At 39.0% G+C, this 18,460-nt stretch overlaps 1 protein-coding gene across 2 annotated transcripts in view; it reads left to right on the forward strand.

The window, feature by feature from the left end:
• The window catches only part of CEP120 (centrosomal protein 120), an 86,737-nt gene that overhangs the window by 20,710 nt on the left and 47,567 nt on the right, over window positions 1-18,460 (forward strand). For both annotated transcript variants that reach the window (XM_004696580.4, XM_045285303.1), the window contains 7 exons: window positions 2,129-2,356; window positions 3,769-3,985; window positions 5,062-5,233; window positions 9,657-9,806; window positions 11,469-11,651; window positions 14,495-14,591; window positions 14,689-14,841. In XM_004696580.4, the coding sequence (XP_004696637.1) occupies window positions 2,129-2,356; window positions 3,769-3,985; window positions 5,062-5,233; window positions 9,657-9,806; window positions 11,469-11,651; window positions 14,495-14,591; window positions 14,689-14,841 (1,200 nt within the window). The remainder of the gene's footprint in view (window positions 1-2,128; window positions 2,357-3,768; window positions 3,986-5,061; window positions 5,234-9,656; window positions 9,807-11,468; window positions 11,652-14,494; window positions 14,592-14,688; window positions 14,842-18,460) is intronic.

Below are 18,460 nucleotides of genomic sequence, written 5' to 3' on the forward strand. Positions count from 1 at the left end.
AAGCTCCAATAAAATAATTTATTAAAATTTTTTTTTAATGAAATAAGTGAAATACAGACCTAACATAGTCATTGGTAGTGTAAAAAATTAGACTCTGTATACACTGAGGACACATAGTGGGAATAGGAAATAAAAGTTTTAGTAGAAATAAACTCTCCAGGAGTAAACTTAATAAGCTAAGACTGCACTGATGAAAAGCAGGACTTAAGCAGTTTGAATTATTCTATGTATAAGACATCAGTTCTTAGCCTGAAGGACTGACTTTCCTAATGTGGTGGTGGTGTTAGCTGCTGTCCAGTTGATTCCAGCTCATAGCAACCCAGTGCACAACAGAATAAAACGTCCAGTTCCGACCCATTTTTCCAGTTGTTGTTAGGTTTGACCACATTACTGCAGCTTATGTGTCAATCCATCTTACTGAGGAACTTCCTCTCTTTCTTTGACCCTCTATTTAACCAAGCAGGATTCTTCTCCAGGGACTCATCTCCTGATAACATGCCCAACGCACGTGAGACAAAGTCTCACCCTCCACACTTGAATCTAAGGATCATTCTGGTTGGACTTCCTCTAAGACAAAGGCAGATTTGTTCATTCTGGGAGTTCATGTTATGTTCAGTAGTCTTCACCAACACTGTAATTGACAGGCAACAATTCTTTAATTTTCCTTACTCACTGTCAAGCTTTTGCATGCATATGAAGTAATTGGAAATGCTGCCTTTTCTTTTTTTAATGTTTAAGGAGGAATTTTGCAACAGATTTGCCCAGTCTATTGTGTTGTTTGATTTCTTGACTCTTGTTTCCATGAGTGTTCGTTGTTGATCCAAGTAAATGAAATCCTTGACAGTTTTAATCTTCTCTACATTTATTATGATGTTGATTAATTTCATACCCTTAGTTATTAGTTTCATTTTAGTGTACATTATTTAAGTTATGAAAATGCTTTCTCTTCAGCCCATTAAAAATAAACATTTTATGTTGTGGTATTTACGACAAACCTGTTACAGGTTTTCCTTAACCCTGACACTGCTTTCATTAGAGCTAAAAAATATCTTATAGTTGATTACTTATTGCTTATGTAAATTCAGAGGTTGCCGACTTTCTCTTGAAGCTATGTTTTGTGTGAGATGATCTCGTTTCATCTCTTGCGCTTCCCCAACTGAGCACTGTAAACCCTGGTCCTCTTTCCTCTTTTGAGTAAATCTCAGTCTGCCATTTATAGCCCTTTAGTGTAGGTTAAATATGCTGATATATAAAGATTAATTTATGCATTATTTTATTACACAATTTGTATGTGTTTGGTGGTATGGTAAGATATTAAAACCATAGCTTACAAAATGGCCAGAAGAGAAAAAGTTATTAACATGAGTGTATGAGGGGGTACCCCCCAAACAGGAATTTTTTACAAAACTATGTATTAATTTTTTTTACAAAACAACCTTATCACCTTCAAAGTACTCTCATTACACTTAATATATTGTCAAATCTGTGATTTCGTTCTTGGAAACATTTTTGAAACTCATCTGTTTGGATGGCTGACAGCACCTCCCTCGTTTTGTTTTTTTTCTTCATCTCTTCTAAGTCATCAAATTGCTGTCCTTTCGTGTCCCTGTTCATTTGTGGAAACAAAAAGAAGTCACATGGAGGTTAGGTGAGTTAGGCGAGTAAGGTGCATCGGGGAAGAGAGGCATGTTGTTTTTGCGAAAAACCGGTGCACTGAGATGGCGTGAGCAGGTGCATTGTCATCGTGGTAAAACCAGTCTCTTGTCTGCCACAAATCAGGCCTTTTTTTTTTTTAATCAGAACCTCTAAATAGAAAGCTAGATTAAAGCAGTCTGATCTGGTGGAGCAAACTCCAAATGCATTATCTCCCACACATCACATTGGGTTTTTTTTTGGTACCCCCTCGTACAGTAAAGAGGAATTGAAAAGGAGGTAATCATTATTGAGACGGTAATACACTTTGTTTTATACGCAGGCTTATTGATTATTTGTGCAGTTACTGATGTACACTGCACTATTGTTTTTTCCTACTTGTTAAACATTTTATGACTTTATTAACTCTTCATATTTATGAGAGAGAAGAAGATAATAAGGTCCTGTTTTAAATTTTTTCCCCCTTTTGCATTAGATCCATCTCTGTTGTGGAGACCAGTCACTTGGAAGCACTGAAATACCATTAACTGGCTTACTTAAGAAGGGCAGTACAGAAATCAATCACCACCCGGTCACAGTTGAGGGTGCTTTTACCCTTGACCCCCCAAATCGAGCCAAACAAAAGCTTGCACCTGTTCCTGTGGAGCTGGCCCCAACCGTGGGAGTGTCTGTAGCTCTACAGAGAGAAGGCATCGAGAGCCAGGCAAGTAGCGGCCCTCTTTCCCTCTCCCACCCTGCCTGCACAGCTTCTCCGTGTTGCTCGTGCGTACTCACGAAAGTTGAACTTCAGAAGAGTTGCCTAGCAAAAGTCAGTGTGTGTTTCTGTTAATGACTGCCCTAACATACAGGACTTCTTCATTTTGGAAAGGAGGCGCTCCTGTGGCGGAGTGGTTAACAGTTTAATCGCACCTTTCTGTTTGACATGACGTGAGTGAAGATAATACGGTTTCTGGTTCCTTCGTGCTTTATTGTCTTTGTACTCCATAGCTAGATTTTGTCAAGGGGGAGCTGTAGCAGTTGAAGCACTTAGCTGCGAGTCCAAAGGTCAGTGCTTTGAGCCCAGCAGCTGCTCTGTGGAAGACAGTCGGGGTATTGGCTTCCATCAAGACTGAGCCTTGGAAGCCCGGAGAACAGTTGCGCTCTGTCCTACTGGCCACACTGTCCTACTGAGTCAGAGTCTACATGGCATTCCTGGGTTGGGTTTGGTGGGTTTTCTGAAAAGGCCTCTTTGAAAAGTGCTGTGGCTTCAGCTGTTGCATTTTTATTAATGGTTATATTCAGAGTCCGGTTGACCTTTTGAGACCTTCTCCACATAGGAGAAACCATTTCCCCACACTTTCAATGATTGCACCAGAACAACTCTGGTGAAATGGGACATTTTTGGACCCAGTTACTGGGAATCTGTATTCATGGCATCTTTCTGATTTGCATGACTTAAAGTTTTTGGTTCATTAGTGCTTTAATGCTATACTCATACTCCGTAGCCAGTTTTTGTAACTGTGATGGGTAATTACAATTTTTGATTAGCTATTAATAAAAATATATTCCACCCCCTTTTCTGTCTCCTGAATAAACTTGAGTGCCCTATTTTTTCAAAGAACTGCTATTTATGTAGGTCGTGAATTAAATATATAAAAAAATGAAGTGAGATTTTAAAAGGTATAGGCATGTACTTTCACAGAGCAGTGGAACAAATGTGAGAAAGAAATGAATGCTAGACATCGGTTTTGTTTTTTAATAGAATAAATATACACTTCTATTATATTGTCCTGATAGGAAAGATCTTTCTAGGGACACAAATAACCGATTTATTTTCTAGAATATCCTTTTTTACCCATTAGGATACATTTTAGTACTTAACTCTGAATACCATGTATTCTTCCTGTTCATCTCCCTTTTTCTAGTCCTAGATGAGATAAAAAAAAATAGCAAATTATGAAGAAAAATAGACTAGGATTATCCAAACTGGAAAGCAAGCTTATATATATATATATTATATTAATATTAAATATATATTAAATATATATATATTTTTAAAAAGCAACATCAAGTTTTTTGCTTAATTATGAAGGAAAGTTCTTTGCAAATTATACTTTATTTTAAAATTGTTTTTAGTCTTTAATTGAGTTCAATACCCAGAAGGAATATGAGCCAGAGCATTCGAAGAAGAGAGCTTTAACCCCCATCAAGGAGAAGACACATACTGCCCCCAGATCACCCGACGTGCCCCCTGCGCAGCCTCACACCCAGTCACCGCCAGCCACCGAGGACGCCACCGAGAGTGAAGTGGAAAGCTTACAGTTTGACAAGGGTACAAAACCAAACCCAAAAGGTGAGGCTTTGCTCTTATACATCTGTCAGGGCCAGATTTGCAGCCATTACATGACAGAGCTTTCGTGAGTTCTGAGTAAAGATTGTGTTTTAAAGAACCATTAGTGTGTGGTGTTAGAAAAATTTTTGATTTAAAGTGCTTGTAATCTCCTGGACTTCATAATAGAATTTGCTTTTGAAAGGTAAGAGTCTTTTTCATTTAACTTCCACGCTAGAAATAGCATACTCAAAAGAAATTTAAGAGTGTTGCCTTTCAATGGATTTTCCCCCAGATATCTTGAATTCATTGGGAATTTAAGAGATAAGAGCTACTAGCTGCCTCTTAAAATGAAATCATTATCATTTTTGATCCTGATAGTAAGAGAGAATTCCTATTTAACCTGACTTATAAAAAATTCCATCCATTGCATTGGATTCTATAGATATATCCAGTAATTAGATCAGTGGTAGATTGGGAGTTAGAAGTCCTAGGTGTAAGTCTTACTTCTGCCACTGAGAAGCTATAGGACTTGGGCTGTTCTCTGAGCACCTCTGGTTCATAACATGAAAGACTTGGAAAAGATATTTGGATTTTCAAGTTTTAGTTTTTTTCTTAAGCTGTTTTCTACATGCCTAAAATAACCAAAGCTACTTTAAAAAAAATTCATGTTTGTATTTCAGTAAATCTCAAATATATCATTTGGATGCTAATTTATATGCTGTTCTCTCCCGAAAGCAAGTTAGTGCCCACCAGGCTGCAGTCATACATCCCTACATCAGTGCTGAAGGTTTTACAGTATGTGCTCAAAGTAAACAGACTTCTAGATTGGGAATTAAAGTCTAGGTTGTTCAGTTATCCAAAACTGTGTAATTTTGTAATGAATTATGTAACCAACTATGTAATGAGCATACTAATTATGTAATCAGTGAGGTAATTTTGACAAGTCATTCATTAAAAGATGCTTATCCTTCAATTTGTATGGTCATTAAACCAACTAGTCGAATTTCTTTTTGAAAGTAAATGAGATAACTTTAAATTATTTGACTAACTTGAGAGAAACTGTTAACAATTTTCCATTTTTTCAAACTTTTTTAAAGCTATGAATGCTGAATCTGCTCTGGCCCAGCCAGTGATTACATCTCATGCTTCAGAAACAACTTCAGGGCAGAAGATTGCTGTTCCAGCAACATCACACCACTTCTGCTTTTCCATAGACTTAAGGAGTATTCACGACTTGGAAGTTGGTTTTCCAATCAATTGTATATTAAGGTGTGATTTGATTATGTCTTAAGGTACTATTTTCTAAGCAGAAATGCCTTTCTTCTGTTTCACATTAAAAAAAAATCACCAATGAAGTTGAAACATTTGTTAAATCTGTGAAGTAATAGGGTATAGGACTGTATCCTAATGACCTTGAACTTAAAGGAGACTGGTACTGGTGATATAAGAGGTAAAGTAGTCTTGCTTGATCTGAATAATTATAGGTAGGTATTTAAAATTATTTGTCGGGGTTTTTTTTTGTGGTATCAAGTTGATTTCAACTCATCACAATCCAGTGTGACTGCAAAGAAGGCCCCACAAAATGTCTCCTGAGCTATACAGTTTGCAGGAGCAAATTATTTGCTCTTTCTTTTAGCTACAGGTAGGTTCCTAACACCTACGTTTCAATTAGCAACTGAGTGCTTAGCCATTGTGACACCAATGTCACAATGACACCAGAGTCATGTTTCATGGTCTCCTTGCTTCACCTCTGGCCTTGGCCTGGCTCCTTTGCTCTGCCCCATGGTCTCCATGCCACCGCCTGTTGCCTCTGGTCCCAGCATCCATCACTTCAGACAGAGGTCTCACGTGTGCCCCCTGGCAGCTCTCCTTCCTATGTGGTCCTGGGCTTTCTCTCTCTGTTCGTGCTTCTGAGATGGCTTGTTCTTCTATGGAGGTGTTTTTTGCCTTTCAGCAAGTCATATTTATCCCCAAGGATATAAAAGATGGTAACTTAGAAGAGATCTCACCTTAATTTTTTTGTTTTGTCTTGAATTTTTAAATGAAAGCAACATTGAAGTAATGGTTCTGAGCGACTAACAACAGTTAGTTCTTTATACACAGAACTAAAGCTGATAAGGAAACTCATGCATTCCATGAATCATTAAACATTTTAAGACAAAACATAAAAGTAACAGACCAAAACCAAAAAGCAAACTCACTGCCTCGAGCTGATTACCACAGGCATAGAGGTTAGAATTTACATCACAAAAGGGGTTACGGCCAGAATGGCCATATAAATGCAGTATATTTCCGCTGTTTAACTAGCTTTGCATAAATGGAACAGGTGTTTCCCATTAGATGCAGAGTTGTTGGCGTTCCTGTGATTAAAGTGACGAGATACTCCATCTTGGGCTGCCGTTTCCAGACGACTCAGCAGCTGCGCCGTGTTCCAGCTTTTTCATTCTGCTTTTTCAACCCTTCATCCCGATCTCTGTGCCCGAAAGCCTCCGAGATTTGGTGCCGATAGTGATGGATATCAAAAGACTAAGCAATGAGTTTGATCCTGAATTCACAGCATGCTTGACTTTCCAAATCAGCTTTACTGTTGTTAGTGGTTGAGCATCATTACTTCAATGCTGCTTTCTTTGAAAATTTAAGACAAAACACAAGTTTTTTACCTCACAAATACAGTTTTTCTCAAAGAGTTATGCAACAACTCTGCAAAACCGCTTTTAGAACTAGAATTATTGTTACTTATTCTCTGCTTTTAAGAGCCCTGGTGGCACTGCGGGTTAGACACTGGGCTGCTAACCAGCTGCTCAGCAGCAGAGATGACGTGGCGTGCTCGCATAAAGATGTACAGTCTTGGCAAGCCTACATAAGGTCATGATGAGTCAGCGTCGACTCAGTGGCAGTGGGTTTTAATTCTCTTTGAAGCCTTTTCTTTCTTCCCTGCCCTGTGATCTTTTTGCTGCTTTTTCTTGAAAATCTGATTGTAGGTAGGGTACTTACAATGTTGTCCAGAAGCATAGAAACACAGGGAAGAAATCTGATGTTAGATGCTGTCAGATGGAACCTTTATATAGCCGACCTGGAAAACCCAAATATTAGCATATGTTTCTCCTTATCACAATAAAGACATTTTCTTTAATTGCCACTAATCTTTACTACATTATACCAGTAATGGGCTCTGGTGGTGCTAGCTGGTAAGCACTGGACTATTATCACCATGTCGAAGGTTCAAATCCACCAGCTGCTCTGCAGGAGAACGACAAGGCTTTACTCCTGTCAAGATTTACAGCCTTGGAAACTATATATAGAGTTGCTATGTGCAGTGGGGTTAGTGGTGCCACATATTAAAGATATCTGGGCCATATAAACAACATAAAATCATTACGTAGGGGAAACTTAATAGTTCACTAGGCAAGGAAACGGGAAAAGACTTTTAAAAAGAGGTAAAAAAGTTAGTATCCACTTGACTATGCAGAATTCACTGGATGACAAAACTACTGTTGCTCTGTTTTATTTTAAGACCATTTTAGAAATACTGGCTATTTAACTTTCTCTCGGTTTGACCATTTTTTTGTAATCATGGCCTGCCCTGGTATGAAATTGTAGCTTCCCTCTACAGAATGGAATTCATGAAGCATTGCTGATATTTAAATAAGTCTAATCTGTTGATAGCCTTGTGTGCAATGTTTGCTATCCCCCACCCCCTTTTGATGTCAATAGATCCAATACTTCAAGGATAGGGGGTTGAAAATCTGCACGAACAAATGCTCTGAGATACTTGTGTCAATGGATGTGTAATGTTAATGTTGGTTCTTGTAGGAGAAGCAGTTTTTACCATTAATATTGAAATTATTAACTCAATAGTAATTTTTATGTATGAATAAGATAACAGGCTGAAATTTTAAGTGAACACTTTAAGATCTTTATAGTTGGCTTTAAAAGTTCAAAAAAAAGTCCAGCAGCGGTCAGGCATTCTTTGGTTTAATCTGGTGTGATTTTTATGAAGAAAGGAAGCCGTAACCTTATGTCACGCTTTGATTCACCACTAGTACATTTGCGTTGCCTTCATCTTTAACTGTCTTTTCAAAGACAGGTGACTCTGTTTGTATCATTTTGGAATTGACTAAGGGTTTTTTAGCCCAAAAAAGATTAGTACACTGTTTAAAGAGGAAACTAGGCTTAGAGATCAAATTCAGCAAGTACTTTACTCCCCAGCAATTTTATTCACAAGTAACTTAAATATCATATAATTCAGTAGTTCGATATTTCAATTATAGTACAGAGAATTGTACAATCACCACATCGATTTTAGAGCATTCCCCTGTCCCCATGGTGAAATCGCCTTTAAGATGATTCATGCAATCACAGCCCACTCTGGTGCTCCCTTTTACCTCCTATCTTCATTAGTTACTCTCGAAATCCCCTTCCCTCTAACTCACCCCCCGCCCCTGTATTCCCTATAATCCCTTGTATCCACAATTATCATTATACATTCACTCCTGTGCGTCACAACTGGGAGACCCAACAGAAAACAAAATCACGCTAAGGTGGTAAGGGTGAAACAAAATAGTACACAGACAAAAATAGTAACAATGCGTGAGAAGGAAAAGACCCCAACAATAATCAAAAAGCCAGGGAAGAAATTTGTCATGGAGCCTGTATGAGATAATTGGACACAGAACAAATTCAGGGCTTTCTTGTCCATAGATAGCCTGGTCAACTGGCCAAGTGTTGCGTTCCATCCCGCATAATCAAGATTACCCTGATCTCTGCCCGATAGTAGGGCTGTTCCAGACTCTTCCCTGGGGCTGGAGCAGCTCTGCCAGTGGCTCCGTCTGACCAGATACTCTGCACATGGGTTTTGGGCTCTCACTGTCCCCATAGCCCTGGACAAATTGGTGTTCATAGTTTTTGCTCTGATACTTTTCTCCTCACCATATGCGAGATTTGTGATTGTCGTCTTCGGATCACACAGTCAGCAAGTATTTATTGTAGGTCAGAGCCTTTGTTCCTGGAGTGCAAAGGTGAAACAATAGGCATGTGCTTCAGAGAGTCAGATAATCTTGGCTTGGTTTCCAACAAGTCAGGTCAGTTTTACTTTTATAGTTTTGCTTTATTAATTATAATTGCTTTGTTATTAATATTATTAATATAAAGAGTGAGATGAGAATGTGTCTTTCCAATCTGATATCATTGCATTCCTAATTGCAGAATTCTCCTTTTCTCTGAGGACCATTCAAAGATTATATCTGCAATTTTTCTTTATATAATTAAAGCAAATTGCACTGTATTTCTTGTTTAATATTTTTAGCCTACCAAATTTCGGATATTCCAAAAAGCTTCTGTCAGCACTGAAAATATTTGTATAATTGGAAAGTAGGTGCTACTAGTAAAATCCTACAGTTTTAAAATAGTTAAAGTATCTACTATTTTAAAAATTGAATTTGATCTGACCAAAAGATTGGTGGTTAGCACCCACTGGCCTTTCCAAGGGAGAACGGCATGGTAGTCTCCCGTACCGATTCCAGCTTCTGCTCTGTCTAGTGGGGTTCCTGAGTTGCAATAGACTGGCAGTGGGTTTGGTTTTTTCCGGTTTTGGTATTTGCCCGATATGTTCAGATTTTCCTGGTTTTTTAAATACAAGGCTATAAATAGCTGACAGAAACCATAGTAAGACTTTGTTTTTCCTACATTCTAGGTACTCATATCCATTCTTTGGAAGTGCAGCACCCATTATGACCAATCCTCCTGTAGAAGTACGAAAAAATATGGAAGTGTTTCTACCCCAGTCTTACTGTGCTTTTGATTTTGCAACTATGCCTCATCAGCTGCAAGATACCTTCTTAAGGTATGTATGTGTATACTGTGTTGATGAAATTAATTATTTTCTTGAATAGCAGCTCTTGAAATTTATGTATATTAAAAAGAGGAATTTTTACAGGTTTAAACCAAAACAGTTTATGCATTTGAGATCCAGAAACAAATTTGCTAGTAAAGTTGATGACCTTTCTTTTGCTATAGTTTTATGTGATTATAAAAGATCTTTTCAGATTTGCTTAACTTATCATTTGCCTGAATTTGAGTATTTGAACTTTGTAAAAAATAGAATTTATGAGTAATAATTCTGGTTTTATGTAATGAATATATAAAGGTAAATGACTAAGAACAAATATAATTGCTATTCCGATGAAAGATTGCGAGTCAATAAGCATTCATGCATGTGCTAGTTCCATCCATGCACTGGTGTATTTCAAACAAAACATATGTCTGCAATCAGTGGCTGGCTATGGACAAGTTCTGTCAGTAGTATACTTCTCCTAGTCTTGTTAAACTCAAAAAACCAAACTCACTGCCATCAAGTCAATTCTGACTCATGGAGACCCTATAGGAGAGAGTAGAACTGCCCCTGAGAGTTTCTGAGACTGTAATTCTTTATGGGAGTAGATAGCTCATCTTTTTCTTGTGGAGCATCTGGTGGTTTCCAACTGCTGACCTTGGGGCTAGCAGCCTTACATGTAACCCACTATGCTACCAGGCTCCTAGTCTCATTAGGGAGCCTTCCAAAAAGGTCCAATCTAAATAGAGGCTTCCAAGAGGATTTGCCCAAAGTGCCATAAATTGAAGAGCACTGTTCTTTTGGGAAGAATTAGGTGAAAGCACCGCCTTTAGAGTTCTCCCACAGAGAAAGTCATGGCTTTCTACTCCGGTATGGGTTGGTCTCCAAAGCCCACAGGAACAAGTCTCCCCTGTCCTGTAGGGTCACCATGAGTCCGAATTGACTCAACATCAGTGAGTTTTGGAGTGCAAATAGAGATGTCAAGAAATAATGGCCTCAGATTTTGCTATTTTTTCTTTAATAAAGATTTTTCTGATTTGTAGCAATACTTTTTTATTTCCCCTGTTATTTGTGTTTTCTCTTTTACTCATCTGCACACTGGAAGTTTTAAAGTTTTAATCTAATTTTCTGACACGTGTTTGGGAATAAAAATGAAATGTATGAAATTTTCCCCAGTATCACAATTCAAATTTTTATATTATTTTTAAAGGAAGTGATGGTGTAGCCGGTTACAGGTTTAGCTACAAACAGCAAGGTCAGCAGTTCAAGCTTACCAGCTACTCCTCGAGAGAAAGCTGAGACTTTCTGCTCCTGTAATGGTCTACATCCTCAAAAACCCAAAGGGGCAGTTTGCTCTTATCCTGTAGGGTCACGATGAGTCAGGATCGCCACTATGACAGTAGGCTGGGTCACATTTACATAGTGAATGATTATGACAAGTGATTTATCCTCTTAGGAGAATCAGTATTTGAAAGTTTTCCTTTGTTGACTGAGAAGAGGTCTAGAAAATACAGTTACCTGTGTAATTGAGTCTTAATAATTGTGTGTTAGATGACCTTCCTTGCTGTTAACAAAGCCATGTTTGACTGCATTAAGATTATTCAACGATGTCACTTCAGGACAGAACTGAGTTCAGACTTGATAGTTCTAACTGCGTGTTTCTCTCTCCCTTAGGATTCCACTGCTGGTTGAGTTATGGCACAAGGATAAAATGAGTAAAGATTTACTTTTGGGGATTGCAAGAATCCAGCTTTCTAACATCTTATCCTCAGAAAAAACCCGCTTTTTAGGTGCTAATGGTGAACAGTGCTGGCGACAGACTTACAGTGAAAGTGTGCCTGTTATAGCCGCACAAGGGTAATTCAGTTTGCTTTGCTTTTTATTCACCTAATGATTCTGCTTAGCTGACCACAGCCATAAGTTGTCCTTTTGTCTTTTGCCTAATACTCTTCTATGACTACTGGTGTTACATCTGAGTTTGCTCTCTAGTGTTCTAATGCTCAGTTTATCTAGTGTTTCCTTTTACTTTGTTCCTCTAAGATCTGAGATTAGGAGAAAAAAACCTAAAAGTTGGTTAGATACTAGTTCCGTTGTTTTGGGAACTTCATATTTTGATTTACACAAAATTTTTTTCCCCTCAGATTTTATTTGCTCTTAATATTTTTGGCTTGTTTTTGTTATTTAGTGGTCAATATTGTATGTGCTTAATGGTATAGAGCTTTTATGTTAGAAGTAACATATAACTCTCCTAAGAATTATCATGAGACAATGTCCATATCTAGTAAAAGAATCATATACAAATATATCCATTCCAGCAAATTAAAAAATGTAGGCCAACCTATAGAATCAAGGGTAGAAGAATTATTATGTTTGTTGTTAAGCACCATCAAGTCAGTTCTGACTAATTGCAGCCCTTTGAAGCTTGGTCCTCTGCCATCCTCACTCTTGTTGCTGTGTTTGAACCTTGTCCTGCAGCCACTGTGTCATTTCATCTTGTGGAAGGGCTTCCTTTTTGAAGCAGAAGCCTACTTTACTAAGCTTGATGCTCTCCAGGGATTAGGCCTTCCTTCCTGACACAGTGTCCAAAGTAAGTAAGATGAAGTCAGGCCAGTCTTGGTTTAAGGAGCGCTCTGGTTGTATTTCTTCCAAGATAGATTTTTTTGTTTCTAGCAGACCAGAGTACTTTCATTATTCTTCATCAGCTCCATCATAAAAATGTATCAATTTTCTGGTCTTTCTCATTAATTGTCCAGTTTGCTGCATATGAGGCAATTGAAAATGCAGTGGCAAAAAAAAAAAGAAACAAAGAAAATGCAGTGGCTTGGATCAGGTACACTGTAGTTTGCAAAGTGACATTTGAGCTTTATAATATTCAGAGGTCTTTTGTAGTAGTTTTGTCCATGTAATATGTCACTTGATTTGGGGGTGGAGGGGGGGCGGAGGGAGGCTTGGGATTTTGTAGTTTACAGTTTTCTATCCAGTAATTCTTGCCCATTGAAATCCCCACAATGTAGAAGCAATCATTCCACTTCCTGAGTATCCCTTTGCCATTGGCTTTTAACTTATCCCTTGCTGCCCCTAAACTTTGTGTCTGGGCTGGTGCTGCCTTCTTGGTCTCCTATGGTTGATTCTTTTAAGGAGAGCATATCTTTTGGTGTTATTTTTTAACCTTGGAGACCTATGTTGTTTGGCTAAAAGTTGAACCACAGTGATGAGTTCAGTTCCAGGGTTTAAGATTGACGAAAGACCCTAGTCTCCGGGTTTCCACCAATCTCTTTCCAGCCAGTACACCTGGTCTTTATGATTTTGTTTTGTTCCATACTTTTCTCCTACTTCATACAAGACCTTCGCACGTGATCCCTTTCAGGGCAGTTAGTGGTAGCCAGGCACCATCTAGTTCTTCTTGTCTAAGTCATTTGATTTCTTGGGTGCTGCCTTTTTGTGTCCTGATTATTGATCCAAGGAAAATGAAATCCTTGACAATTTCAACTTTCATTTCTTATGATGTTATTTATTGGTCCATTTTAAAAGATTGTTGTTTTCTTTATGTTGCTTTGTAACATACACCAAAGTCTATAACCTTTCTTCCTCAGTAAGTGCTTCAGTCCCCTTTGTTTTCAGCAAGCAGGGTTGTTTCATCTGCACATCCAAGGTTGTTATTGAGTCTTCCTCTAAGCCTGATGGAAACAGGCTTAGTTTACTTAGCCTAATTTCTCAGATTATTGGCTCAATGTACAGATTGATAATAATGATGAAAGGATACAATTCTGATGTAATTTTAAACCACAAAATACCTTGTTCTTTTTAAACAACTGCCTTTTGGTCTGTGTACATGTTTTACATAAGCCCAATTAACTGTTCTGGAATTCCATTCTTCTTAGTGTTATCCATAATTGGTTATAATCCACACAGTCAAATGTCTTTGAATAGTTCAATAAGACATGTATTGTCTGCTACTCTCTGCTTCAGCCAAGATCTAGCTGACATCAGTTATGATACCCCTAATTCCACATCCTCTTCTGAGTTCAGTTGGAATTTTTATCTTTTAACATAAGAAACTGCTTCTAATATTAGTAAGAAGGAAGGTGAAATGGCGTTATCTTAAAATGTGGGTGTATTCTCACTGCCATTCAGTTGATTCCAACTCATAGTGACCCTGCAGGACAGAGTAGAATCACCTCTGTAGGCTTCGAAGACCGTAACTTCTGTTTGGAGGTCCTAGCAGGGGAGTGCAGCTATTCATATACCCTTGACTGAAGGATGGTCCTCCTTCTATTGGGGAAGGTCTTCCTCTTCAACCAAGTGCGCAGTTTCGGGAGGGACGCACAAGGGTACACCCGCCTAGCCACCCAGATCAGCCGAATCAACCCTGGCGATCAATGGGGTGACAGATGTCGCAGCCAGATCGCCCTTACATCCTACGACTGTAACTTTTTATGAATGTAAAAAGCCTCATCTTTCTCTCACAGAGTGACTGGAAGTTTCAAACTGCTAACCTTGCATTTAGCAGCCCAGTTTATAATCCATTATACCACCTGGGCTCCGTGTGTGTGTGTGTGTGTGTGTGTGTGTGTGTGTGTATAAAACAAAAATGTTAGCAGTGATGACCTATGGGAGTGAGATATTTTAAGTACAAGCAATGCATTGGGGAACTAATATGTAAAAAATATTTCCATTGATTTTTAAAATTTCATTTTTAGGTCAAGTAACAAAATAGTAGAAATTTCTTACACGGTGACTCTAGAAGATTATGGACTAGTAAAAATGCGTGAGGTGTTTGTCTCTGAGTCATCTCAAGTAAGTATAATCAGCTATTACTAACTTCTTTTAATGGAGTTCTAATGTGTGTGTATGAGAATGCCTATTTAATGATGCTTACTTACTCCTGTCTTAGGGTTTCTCTGCTGTGCCCCAGAAGCCATCTTCTGTGCCTCCAGCACTTTGTCCTGCAGAAATCCAGACAGAGCCTCGTGAAACCTTAGAATACAAAGCAGCACTTGAACTAGAAATGTGGAAAGAAATGCAAGAAGATATTTTTGAAAATCAGGTTACTTTTTAAATGTTACTGAAAATTTTTTTCCAGAGCAGACTTTAATTCTTTGTTCCATGGCTACATGATCTAGTGCATTGAATGTTAAGAATGCCTTATTCTGAAAAATTATGAACACAACAAAAAATTAAAATTCAACAACTTGGCAGAGGCCATGTAGAAGGATCCCCTCAAATTTTGTCCATGATTCTTGAGCAGAATCCAGAGGTTATGGACTTGATTTCTTCCTCTCTTTAAAAGGATGCTGCTGTTGAAGCTGTGCAGTGTCCCCATGTACAGTTTAGTGGTTTGATTACATCCTTGGGGTTGTGTAACCAGTCACACCCTTTTCCCCATAAAGATAAACTCACTATCCCTGTTAACCTTTTGAGTTGCTGTCATCACTTTGATCCCATTTAGCTAATTCTTAAGGGAGTATAATACTCAAGGTTGCTGTTTTTCACTAGGTAAACTGAACTATTGTTTGCATCTAAGATGACTTCAGGAGATACTTTTGGTTGATAGTTTAAATATTATCTCAAGGAAATAGTTTTACTGGTTCACCCATGCTCCATCACTGCAAAGAATTTAGAGTCTGTGGGAATTAGAAATTCTGCTCTGTATTTATCCCCTTTTGTTCATAATTCTTTTGTGAAATGTTCATTCAAAAGTTCAGTCATGGTAGCTGGGCACCGTCCAGTTCATCTGATCTCATGGCAGGAGGCAATTAGTTACACATTTTATATCTTCCTTCTGTTCCTGACTTTCCTTCTGTTGATTCAGCAGATAGAGACCAGTTCTTTTGCCTTAGGTGGCCCTTGAAAGCTAATAATGTTCCCAGGCACTCCACATTGAACTGGGTACAACAGAAGCACTACCTGCATTATTAGACCATTTAGGTGGGATGCTCCATGAAACTTTGATCCTACACCTCCAAACCAAGAAACCAATCTCATGAGATGTGTGCATGTGTATAAACTGCCATAACAGTTCTGTTTTGTTTAGCTGTTTTCTCATTGCTGTAAATATATCTACCATACATTGCCAACTAAAATAAAAAAAAATCACTTTATTGGGGGGGGGTGTCTTACAGTTCTTATCACAATCCATATATACATCCATTGTGTCAAGCACATTTGTTATGTTGCCATCATCATTTTCAAAATATTTTCTTTCTATTTGAGCCCTTGGTATTAGCTCATTTTCCTTCCTTCCCCACCCTCCCTTCTCGTGAACCCTTGATAATTTATAAATTATTATTTTCTTCATGTCTTACACCAACCACTGTCTCCCTTCACCCACCCTCTGTTGTTTGTCCCCCTGGGTGGTGGTGGTGGTGTGAGTGTGTGTGTGTGTGTGTGTGTGTGTGTATCATGTTGATCATTGTGATCAGTTGCCCCTTTCTCCCCTCAACTTTCCCCTACCTTTATTGTATTGTTACTCTCATCAATGGTTGTGAGGGGCTTATCTCTCCTGGATTCCCTGTGTTTCCAGCTTTTATCTATACCTGTGTAGCCAAATTTGTAAGGTAGAATTGGGGTAATGATAGTGTGGGGGATGAAGCATTAAATAACTAGACGAAAGTTATATGTTTCATCGGTGCTATACTGAACCCTGACTGGCTTGTATCTTCCTTTTGTCACTTCTGTGAGAGGAGGTCCATTTGCCTACAGATGGACTTTGGGTTTCCACTCAACCCTCCCCCTCATTCACATCGCTGTGATTTTTTGTTCTGGGTCTTTGGTGCCTGATACCTGATCCCATTGACTCCTCATGATCACACGGGTTGGTGTGCTTCCATATGGATTTTGTTGCTTCTCAGCTTGATGGCCGCTTGTTTATCTTCCAGCCTTTAAGACCCCAGACAGTATGTCTTTTGATAGCTGGGCACCATCAGCTTTCTTCACTACATTTACTTATATACCCTTATGCACCCATTTTGTCTTCACCGATCATGTCAAGGAAGGTGAACATCACAGACGCCCGGGTTATTAGAACAAAGTGTTCTTGCCTTGGGGGAGTACTTGAGTAGAGGCCCCATGTCTGTCTGATACCTTAATACTTAATATATAATTATATATGCATAGATCTACTGCCCTGTCATTATATATGAATATATTTACATATGTACATGCCCATATTTAGACCTCTATTCCTTTCCCTCACTTCTCCCACTTCTCCCTCTCCTGTGTCCCCCCAGAATCATCAGTCTAATTGCTTTCCTCTCTGATTGTTTATCCCACCTATCTTTTCTAGATAGACATGCAAAAACAATGATATAGAAAAAACAAAACAAAGTAAACAACAACAACAACAAAGAAAAGCCTATAAATAGTTCCAGGTCCGTTTGTTGACCTTTATGAGTATTTTCCTGTTGAGTATGATGGGGTGCTATGCCCTGCCCTGAAGTTTATTTTTGGGATTCCTTGGGAACTTCATTGCTTTGCTCCCCTTGCTGCTCTATTGCACACTTTTGGTGTTTTGCCCCTGTGGGGTCTGGTCAGATAAGGCATAATTCCCATACTGTATCTCCAGAGTTGTCCCCCATAGTACTCTGGGTCAGTGAGGGATGTCGTGTCTCGTGGTAGGGCCTCCCCTATGGTCCTCTCTGTACATTGGCAGCCCTGAGCAGGAATAGTGTCCTTGGGGCTTATGGGCCAGGATGTGTTCTACTCTCTTTCTCCTTTCATCTTCGTTTGCTCCTGTGTGCTCTGATCAGACATGTCCTTCTCCCTGAGCTGTAGCTTCATTGCTGTCCTCTGTAGTGCATTCTTTTGGGGGTGGGGTGGGAAGTCCACGTAGCGAGGATGGGGCTGGCCATCAGAGCTCTATTGGTTCTCTGCTTCATGCCGGTATGTTGCATTCACATCTTCGTGCACCAGATTGAGGTCTGGTCCCTCTCTCCCTCTCTGTGGAGATATAAACAATACCCTACTCTTGGGTGGCTTAGTCCCCTGTTTCCCCAGTACCCATTTTTGTTATTGTTGTTTTCTTTCTTTTCCCTTCCTTCTTCGTTGGCTGCCATATGTATGCCTGGATTGGGTCTGGCCCCTGTCATAGTACCTGGACTTCTCCCCAGAAATGTATGCATATAGAAGCTTCTCCCCTCTCCTCCTTTTGAATTTTTAAGCTTCCCTCAGTGGGCTCATGTACTAGTCCTTGTGTGCTTGGGTTACTTCACATAGCATAATTTCCTCCAGTTCTTCCCATGTGGTGATGTGCTTCAGGCTATCATCACTGCTTTTTAGGGATGTGTAGCATTCCATTGTATGTATGTACCACAGTTTGTTTTTTTAAATTTAAATTTTATTTTATTTTCTCACAGTTTTTTAATCCATTGGCCCGTTGATGGAAATTTAGTTTTTTCCCCAACTCCTTGTGATTGTGAACTGTGCTGTGGTGAACATTGGAGCACAGATGTCTGACCATGGTTTGTATATGCCCAGTAGTGGGATTGCTGAGTCGTATGGTAGCTCGATTTCCATCTGTTTTAGATATCGCCAAATCAATTTCCATAATGACTATACATACCTACTGGTCCACAAGCAGTGGATGAGAGTTCTTATCTCCCCACAACCCCTCCAACACTTGTTGCTTTCTGATTTTTTGAATTGGGCTATCTTTGAGGGTGTTAAGT

This window comes from Echinops telfairi, unplaced genomic scaffold, assembly GCF_000313985.2.
Source record: "Echinops telfairi isolate 266 unplaced genomic scaffold, ASM31398v2 ScPeMD7_7469;HRSCAF=8507_1, whole genome shotgun sequence".
NCBI classification, from domain to species: Eukaryota; Metazoa; Chordata; class Mammalia; order Afrosoricida; family Tenrecidae; genus Echinops; species Echinops telfairi.